The 9,863-nt window shown below is 37.7% G+C and overlaps 1 protein-coding gene across 2 annotated transcripts; it reads left to right on the top strand.

Moving 5' to 3' along the window:
• The first annotated feature begins 516 nt into the window (after positions 1-516).
• LOC109042326 (cathepsin B-like cysteine proteinase 4) lies at positions 517-9,381 on the top strand. Of its 2 annotated transcripts, XM_072305233.1 has the most exons (8): positions 517-673; positions 2,012-2,134; positions 3,173-3,457; positions 4,755-4,946; positions 6,330-6,510; positions 8,071-8,187; positions 8,623-8,881; positions 9,109-9,381. In XM_072305233.1, the coding sequence occupies exons 1-7, from the start codon at positions 671-673 to the stop codon at positions 8,832-8,834; spliced, it is 1,113 nt and encodes a 370-aa protein (XP_072161334.1). In that variant the 5' UTR covers positions 517-670; the 3' UTR covers positions 8,835-8,881; positions 9,109-9,381. The 2 variants fall into 2 exon arrangements, with proteins under 2 accessions (XP_072161334.1, XP_018914549.2); XM_019059004.2 differs by having other exon boundaries at positions 8,623-9,381.
• The last annotated feature ends 482 nt before the right edge of the window (positions 9,382-9,863 follow it).

Here is a 9,863-nt window from a genome sequence, read left to right as displayed (position 1 = left end):
GCCGATGTGGTTCGACGTATTAATCATCCTTGAAGTGGGACTACGCCGTTGTTGACAAAATTTACTAACATTTTTTTTCAGAAATCGAGGAAAATGGGTCTCTAGTCTGACAGCAATTGATTTAAGCCGTTGCGTGAGAATTTCAAATACGTAAAATCAGTAATCGAAAGTGCATTCAGAGGCGGATCCAGCAGGTAGGCAACACCAGATTCCCTCCATTTAAACCTATGCTAAATAATCGATTCTTGTCGGAGCGCTTGGCCCCTTCGAGAATCGATACATTTCCATAGGTTTAAATGGAGAAATGACAATGTTGCCAATTTGCTGGATCCGCCAATGAGTGTATTTTTACTATGATATAATACTTATGCTCCATTCAATCACATCCGATAGTGTTTGGATTATCATCACAGCTCGTATTTTCAACAATGATTTAAAATTTCAACGGAAAGATGACATAAGTGGCTGTCGTCAATCGCAACGTGATTCATCTTTTTTTTCTAAATATGATAGGAGGCCCTTGAGATACGGAAAAAACATCACTTGGAAGATATAAGCAGAAATTCGTTTGGACACTTGCGGTTGAAACGTCCACGGTAGGCAAGTTTTCTTTAATTTTAGGTGTAGGTGCCAATCGCGGATATTGTGACACAGTGGAGGCTGTTTGTGGATGGTAAGTTTTGTTTCATGGGAATTTAGATGATAGATTTTCTTATACCCTTATTCATAAATGCTCCAGCTATAAGAAAGTAGCTCTAGAAAAAGTGAACTTGACGTGGTGGAGAAATCAATGGGAATAAGCACTTTAGCTAAAAATGATAAAAGTTGACAAGGCCGCGTCATTGTATTGATATTCGTTACAATGCATAATTTGAAAACTATACGACAAAGGGTCTTGTCTAGAAAGTATTACTTCCCCACACAGTAAAGAACACAGAAATTGGCTCAGTATTATCACCTCCGGATTTATCTTTGACCAAAAATAAAAAATCGAAGAAGACAGAGAGTGATGAGAATTCTAATACAATTGGCTGGAATTTATTACATTTTTAGGTTTGATCTTTAAAAAATATCAGATTTAACCGATGAGCTTATTTTTGCTTCATCCAAATCGTACAGGACCCCCCCCCCCCCCCCCGGTAAAGAATTCTTAGCTACGCCACTGGTACAGTTTACTCACCTAATCAAAAAGCGACATTGAAAAGACAGTAAAATAAATTACATAGTAAAGTGATCGTATTTAACTGCAAATTTATTTTTCTTTTCTTTTTTCTTCTTTTTTTCTTTCTTACAAAAACCGAATATGATATAATTCCTTAAAACTTTCTGTGGATTTTCTCTCGCTTATTGAGAATATAATCACTGAATAAGAGTATATAATACCTACAGTTCGCATGTGAAATGTGGAGCATGAGAGAAAACCAGGCAACGTCCCACATATGTAATTGGTCTAATATTGAGTAAATCCGCCCATTTAGGAAAAACTGGCTGCGAAAGACTTTAGGCGTATTTTTTTCGAGTGGATCTGGTTGAAGTATTTAACTCCTGCCAACATCTGTCAACAAAACGAAATTCCCTCCGGGTGACGCGAAGGCGTACCCTAGGAATTTGGTTCTCATGCTGGTAGCAAGGACGACTAAATCCAAAATTCTCCCAAAATTTTTTCTACCCACCTCCCGCGGTAGGTTGAAAAAAGGAGCCAACGTTGGCCAAAATCCATCAACCAACTGAGTTCAGTTCCTGACTTCGGCAGAGGGTTCTTCTCTTTTGGTTTGCAACCCTGCCGACCGGGTTGGAAAAGTCGACTAAATCCACTAGCAAAATTCGCAAAAATTGAAAGTTTGGGGCACAAGCTATTTATTTTAGGGAACGATAGAGGTAGAATATACAGTTTATCAAGACAAAACTACAATAGCTGATAAATATTCATTTTCACTTCGCATTGTTGCAATTTCTCCAACAAATAAGCACAATGAGGCTCAAGTTATAATTGAAATATGTGTTTTTCAAGGAATTCACCACCGCTGACGTGAGAATGTTGGCCATCATCGCTATTTCATTGCTGGCGGTTGCACACCGAACTCAGGGCTCTGATAGTCTTGAGGAGCTGATGAAAAAACACCCTACTTGGTCGGTGAGTTATCGGAGCTGAATGTCTTATAACCTGTTAGGTTGTTCAATTTTATCAGGGCTCATGTTCATATTTTATGGAAAAAAGTTACCCGCGGCATGTTGGACCGCCTCCAGGATTGTATAGGCGTAAAATCCTGAAGGCGGTCTCTCAAAAATCCGCAGGAGAAACATCTTATCTCGGCAAATTTTTGGACCAAAAGAGCTCAACCATGTCTCATTTCATCGGTTTTTACTCCGTCCACAAGAATTTTTGTGAACCGCCTTTTTCAGCTTTTCCCGTTCGCCCTAAAAGTCGATTATTGCATTTCTTTTTGGACAATCTATGTATCTTAACGACTTTAAAAAAATAATAAAATACACATAAATAACAAATTATTGTGTGAGTGAATGAGGAGCGTTAATTTTATTTGAAATCATTTACTTTGAAAAAATCAGATAGAATACGAGTACGATTTTTCCGCGCTTCATAAGATTTTATGTAAAGTTTTTCCCCCAATTCATATCCGGAGATTAAGATAAAATTTTTCTAAAATAATCGTTACGTGCGTGACGTAAGTAGAGCTTAATATGGAGGTCGTCCTCTGAGTGAAAAGCCTCTATGCGTAATATCTGCCGACTCTTATACTAAGAACTACTCAGAAAGCTCTTAACCTGCGCTCTCAAATCATGAAAGAAAAATATATCAAGACCATGAAAGAGAGGATAAAGCTTGACACAGTGAAGTGTGTGGGATTTATAACTGGACTGAAACAATACATCAGCCAAATAACGAAAGTCTCGCATTATGAACCAGAGAGACTTGACAGTCTGGTTATATATAGGGTGCTTCAAAAATGTTGTCACCAACTGTCTCATGAACGAATGAATGAAGCTAACCGAAATATATGCGTATTCTAGGAACAAAATCTATGAAAAAATCCCTCCATGTGTTACAAGATATTAGATTTTCCAAATCTACTCTTTTGATTACGCACGTATTTTAAAATAGGATTAAATGAAAACGCATGTTTTAATGAGGATTTTTGAAATTTAATTTCAGTTTGAAGTGGAGAATATCGAAACATTCATCCAAAAATCTCTGAATGAGCATGCGCACAATTTGGGAGGAGGACTTGACCGCGGTTTAACGGAGAAAATCTTGCGAGAAAAAGTGAAAAGGAGTTTGGCTCCCGGAGCTACCCACATCGTAAGGAAGATCGGTGACCCCAAATGGGAGTCCGATCCTTTGAAAGTACCATCCTACTTCGATGCAAGAGAGAAGTGGAAGGATTGCGCCTCTTTGATCGGTCACGTTGAAGACGAAGGTCCATGTCACACGGATACGGTAAGTCTTTATTCTATTGAAAAATATAAATGATTCAATTTACTCGAAATGATTCAAATCTGAAAGTAAAACGAGATGTTCGAGTTTTTTAGCCAACGTGCGTAAAAAATTCAGCTTAAAGCTGAAATCTCATCAGAGAGGGAAAAAGCTCACACACAAGCACAATTTTCCCTCAAAGAGAAAAACAATTTTTTTAATTTTTTTTTTTGAAATTTTTTGAATTTTTTTGTTCTGAAAGTAAAGGTCATCACGGTCGTTCCTTGAATAGGAACTATCGATTACTATTTGTTTTTGTTTTTTTTTTAAGAGTTCCATTCGAACAACAACATTTTGTAATGGAGGTGATAAAAAGAACCAAGGTGTTGCGGTTAAAATTCTATTATGAACCACTAAACAAGGTACGATTTCAGCATTTTGATACATGTTTCTTAACTATTTCACGTAGAATACGACGCGCACAACGAAAGTCACCGAAATCAACTCCTTTCAAAGATATTTAATGATTCTTGATGCGTGAATTCAAACCACCCGCTCATGAAAACTCAATGCTCTGCGTTTCACATCGTGCGCTAAACGTTTTCATGACAGTCTCTGCGATTTAAAAATCTGGCAACCTCAATCTTGACGCTTTGGCTCAGCTGTAGCAAATTGCTTATAGTTTGAAAAACACATGGTAGGAAATGACCATTGCTCGATTGAGAAGCTTGCTGAAACCGTTGTAGTGCGCGATTTGACTCACGTAGAGCTTTGAGTTTCTTGTCAGCGGGCAGTTCAGATTCCTCGTAACCAATGTGAAATAAAAACGTTAATATCTTCGTTTGGAGTTTGTTTCATTAGTTTTCGTTGCGCGAATCGTGCTCTACGTGAAATTCTGGTGAAGATACATGTATCAGAATGCTTAAATCCGTACCTTGTCTAGTGGTCCATTACTAAAGTACATTTTGGCTTACGCCATCATTAGAGCATTTACAAAACTTAGAACATAATCTTAATTACAGTTCGAAATTTTTGAAAAATTATTGTAAAATATAGTAAAAATTCCAAACTATAATTATTTTTATGTTTCAAGTTTTGTAAGTGCTCTAATGATGACATGAGCCGGAAGGTATACTTTGGTAATTTTAGGATTTTAACTACAAAACCTTTGTACTATTTGTCACCTTCATTACTTGTTTTTGTGTTGAGATTTCGTATTTTAATAAAGCGTGTAGTTGTGATTTAATAAGTTTTTATTTAATTCTACCGTATTTTTTTTATTATTTTTTTTTATTTTTGACATTTTTTTGTCATAACACAGCCTGCTGCGATTGCTGCGGTCATATCAGATCGGTATTGCATATACACCAATGGCACCTTCAGAGACAGGCTGTCTCAAGAGACTCTCCTGGGTTGTGGTGAGTTATGCACCGCTGACCCATACCAATATTACTCTTGGCTCTATGCAAAGGAGACTGGAGTTCCAACCGGTGGACCACATGGATCAAGCAAGGTTTGTTTCTAAATGCAATAGTACTCTTAAATCTAAGAAGCAAAAGATAGAGACAGAAAATCATCTTCAAAAATTGTGCTGTACTATAATTTGGGGTAATGGGACGTTTTGGCGAGCTAGAAGGTGTTTTGGAAACCACATCGATACTATTTTTGGCTTTATCCCAATGAAAGATTGGAGCCTCAACATGTAGACCGCATGAATGAGACAAAATTTGGTTCTCAATGCGACAGACTTTGATTCCTAACTCCAAAAATCAAGAAATATGGGCAGTTAACCGTCTATAAAAATGTTTGCGGTGCATTATATCGGATGTAGGGTATAACTAGAATTAATGTATGGTTTGAAAGATGTTGCAAACACCATGAACCTCTGCTTATCATCACTCCCCACCCTGCTAAGGAATATTATTATTGCAAGATTGAAAGTCGCTCACTAAAAATTATTTCCGTGATTCCTCTACAACAAAACACAATTAAGGTGTCAAAAATAAAATTCACAGAAGAAAAAAAAAAAAAAAAATTGACGCTATGTTCTTGTGCGAAACTCGATGCTTGTTTCTGATAATTAAGATGTGACAGATGTTAAATACGGAGATCGTGTGATATGCGCTCGCAACGGAGATTTAAACCCAACACCTAACCTAACCTAACATGTTGCGTATTTTATGAATGATCCCTTCCCTCAGGATGCGTCGCGATCGTATGGAGGCTAGTCTTGGATCTTTTGATTGGCCGGTCGTGCGGCTACGGCAGTTTTGACTCGTTAAGAGATGTTACATTTGGTGCTAAAGTGTCGACGAAATTTGGTCCCTAATATCACCTGTCCAACTTTGATTTTTCTCCATTCATGTAAAATCACACGACTGTTCCCTCAAATGGACGTATTTCTGCACGCCAAACAGAACCAGAGACAGGTGGAAAAGAAGAGGGGTGCTCGTTAGTCGAGGACCGTAAGAATGGATGGGAATTTTGAAGCGCCAGTGACGTCAGAGGCGACGACAGAGAAGATGATCCGAGCTATCCGAGTCTTTAACTCATGAGCCTTGTCCACAACGCTCTTGTTGCATGTCCATGGCTCATGGAATGTGCACGTGGTTCAGTTTGATAGAATGTAAAACCCCGCTTTTCTATTTCTCCAAAGGTAATCACGTCCACTTTTACATTGTTTTTTACACAGCTCACCACGAGTACACCCCATCTTTCCTACCCGCACATAGCACTGTTTGGTAGAAATACGTCCAAATAACTATCTTAAAAATAGTAAAAATAATAAATTAGTGTTGAATGTATTCGTATTCCTTCGTCATCCATGGAATTCGCCGATGGGAAGGGTTGGATCTAAGACTAATCCATATTCTGCCAAATGCTTTTATTATTCCAGGGATGTATGCCTTACACATATGCTGGTTGCGATCATTCTTCTTGGTACACGGATAGCAAAGGCCTTGCCGGAAAGAATAAAATGAACGCATGCAAAGGGCAACTCATTTTTGACCACGATTGTCCCAAGAAATGCTCGAATCAGAAATACAAAACACCTCTTGATAAAGATCGAAAAAAATGTGAGTATCAGTGAAATTCTATGTTCTGGGTTTCATAACGCATTGTGATTAATCGTAGATAAATAGCTCCTACAACTTGCGAATGAACCACTAGACAAGGTACGAATTTCAGCATTCTGATACATGTTTCTTGACCAAAATTTCACGTAGAAAACGATGCGCACAACGACAATTACCGAAATCAACTCCTTACAAAGCTATTCAATGATTCTTGATGCGTGAATTCAAACCACCCGCTCATGAAGACTCAACGCTCTGCGTGCTTCACATCGAGCGCTAAACGTTATCATGACAGTCTCTGCGACATAAAAATCTAGCAACCTCAATCTTGACGCTTTGGCTCAGCTATAGCAAATTGCTCATAGTTTGAACAACACACGGTGGGAGATGTATATTGCTCGATTGAGAGGCTTGCTGAAACCGTTGTAGTGCGCGATTTGACTCACGTAGAGCTTTGAGTTTCTTGTGAGCGGGCAGTTCAAATTCCCCGTAACCAATGTGAAATGAAAACGTTAATATCTTCGTTAGGAGTTGGTTTCAGTAAGTTTCGTTGAGCGAATCGTGTTCTACGTGAAATTCTTGTTAAGAAACATGTATCAGATTATTTCAATTCGTACCTTGTCTAGTGGTCCATTGTTCACTTCGCAACCCCTTCACCTTACCCAAGTAAAAGTGAATCAGTCTGACGTCAGGTTATGTCTTATGAACTACCCTGAGTCAGACTGATTCAGGCTGATGTCAGACTGAATCAGTCGCAGACTCAGGGTACTTTATGAAACATAGCCTGACGTCAGGCTGACTCACTTTTAGTAGGGTGGGACATTTCACAGAAGTTCGAAGTCCTGAGTCAAGAACTTTTAATTGTAAAGTTTCAGGGCCCGTTTTCACATGAATAGCCAAAAATTATGTAAGATACGACCTTCCTCGGCAAAGTGTATTTCATTTTTCACAAGGCCTAGTTATTGGTGACGGTTACCGATAATGGTGAGTTCCCATATTTAAGCCTGAATCAGGCAAAATGCGCCGTATGGTGGGAACTCAAACTGTTCAAAACTGTTCAAACAAAAAAGCGTTTGGGTTAAAAAATATTGATTTTCAGTTTTCGATGCTGAAAACTCTGCAATATTCTCAAGACACAAGAACATCGGACCGATGATACAAGCCATGCTTTGCTTTTTAAATGTTGGCATGATCGTTGAAACCGAATCATTTCGGAGGTTGGCAACAGCAACGGCAAATTTTAACATAGTTTTTTTTTCGATCTCACAGTTTTTCTCCCCGAAAAAGGGTCATTCAAAATCGACCACAGTGAACAAAGTCAATTTTTGAAAATTGTATTGTGTTCTTGCGGCAAATGGTGCAGGATTACTCAATAGCTGAGCTTGTGAACTGTGGTTATCTAATTTTCCCTGAACACTTAGCCACATTTTGTCTGATTTCATTACATTTTAATAACGCTTTGAAATTTCTGAGGGGACAGACTTCAGTACTGCATGGTTTGATCCTTGTTCTTTTTTTAATATAATGATGTATATTTTTTTCCATTCCTAAAAAATCTAGTGACAACGTTTTATATGACTTCGAGGAATGAGTTTTGCATACGGAATGAGATCATGGCTTATGGATCGGTCCTGACGAGTGTTATCATGTACAATGATTTTTTGGAAAAGCCAGATGGTAAGTATCCAAAGAACATCTTGCGATAAAAATGCACCGAGTCCTGTGCTTAGTGTGCTTGATCACCAGCGGAATATTAAAAAACACTAGAAATCCCTTCATAAATTTTGAAATTGCTCGTCTGAAGGTCGCTGAACAGTCAGTGTCTCATTCTGCCATCAGGTTCTTCAAATAATCCTCCCTTGAAATTAAGAAAACTATTGAAAGACAGGAAAGTTATAAAGCTTTTTCAAGGGGTTAAAAATCTTATTATTTTGTAAAGAATTTTATTTTCTAAACGATCTTTATAATGAAGTTTAAAATGTAAATTTTGGGGAGGGGGGGTTCAATGACAAGTATAGTTTGACACTGAGTTTGTGTCATTTATGCACTCTAATGTAAATAAAATTAATAAACAAATAATAATATCACGATTGGTGTTCATGTTCAAAACAGGAATTTTCCAGAAAAAAACAAACAGGAAATTCCTGGCCTGGGACAAGTACTTCAAAATCATTGGCTGGGGCGAGGAAAATGGAATCAAGTACTGGCTCTGCGTACATACATGGGACACCTGGGGTGACAAGGTGTTTAAAATGCCTAGAGGGGTCAATTATGATTGGATCGAGTTCATGCTGACCGCTGGTGTTTTTGATTTTCTTGGCTGAGGAAAGATATAGCTATCGCCGCCATGAAAGTTTATAAAAAATCTTCAGTATCTGCGCCTTTCGTCAGCATTCACTGGAAAAAAAGTTGCTTGGATCTAGAGTCCAGTCTCTTAAAAACATTGACAAGAAAAAATACTCTTGATTCAATCGGGTTTTTGCTTAAATCAAAAGGAAACCCGCTTCAATCAAGATGCTTGACTCTTCAGTTCAAGAAAAATCCGATTTAATTAAGGATATTGTTTCTTGTCAATGTTATTAAGAGTCTAGATTCTAGATCCAAGCGACTTTTTTTCCAGTGTCATACTTCACGGCTGCAGTGACTTCATAGACGATCTACAACTTATTGAAAGATATTGTGTATCGAGGATTAGTCATTAATTCTTTCTTTGAACTAAAAGATACCTCGTGAAATTTCTACTGGTTTATTATTTGAGTTTTGCACTGATTGTGAGAAAATATAATTGACAAAATTTTCAATTTCCTGGGAATTATTAATACCAGAGGACCTCTGTAATTTTCTTATCAACCCGCAAACCTTATTGTTTCATCTTGTAGTCTTTTCTTCTCAATACTCGAATACCCTGAGATATTCCGTTCACCGTCTTTGGTGAAAATAAAGGTGGTAAGGTAACTTTAGAGACAGTACAATTACCGGAACTTCCTGGCTATTTATGAGAAAATCATAAATTTTCACAACACTTTTTAGTTGATTGAAAATATTTATATTGGTACCACTAATTGTAAGTAAAAATAAGAAGATAATAAAGGAAAAGTAGCATTGATACCGTTTGTACATATTTTAGAAGAATGAAACATGTTACTATTTTCATGTTGGCTAAGGTACTCGTAGAATAATGAAACACGTAAAAATAGTATCACGGAACTTTTCCATTATCATTTAAGTATTAAGCGCTCAGCCGATGGGCAGCGCTTTTTGATTTCGACTTGCCTCTAAGTACTAGTATACTAGTGCTAATGCGTTTAAATGGAGCACCAGCTCATAGGCTCGTAGGCTTTTTTTTTGGGGGG

This window comes from Bemisia tabaci, chromosome 10 (assembly GCF_918797505.1).
Source record: "Bemisia tabaci chromosome 10, PGI_BMITA_v3".
Lineage (NCBI taxonomy): Eukaryota > Metazoa > Arthropoda > Insecta > Hemiptera > Aleyrodidae > Bemisia > Bemisia tabaci.
This window is presented reverse-complemented; position numbering and strand designations above follow the sequence as displayed.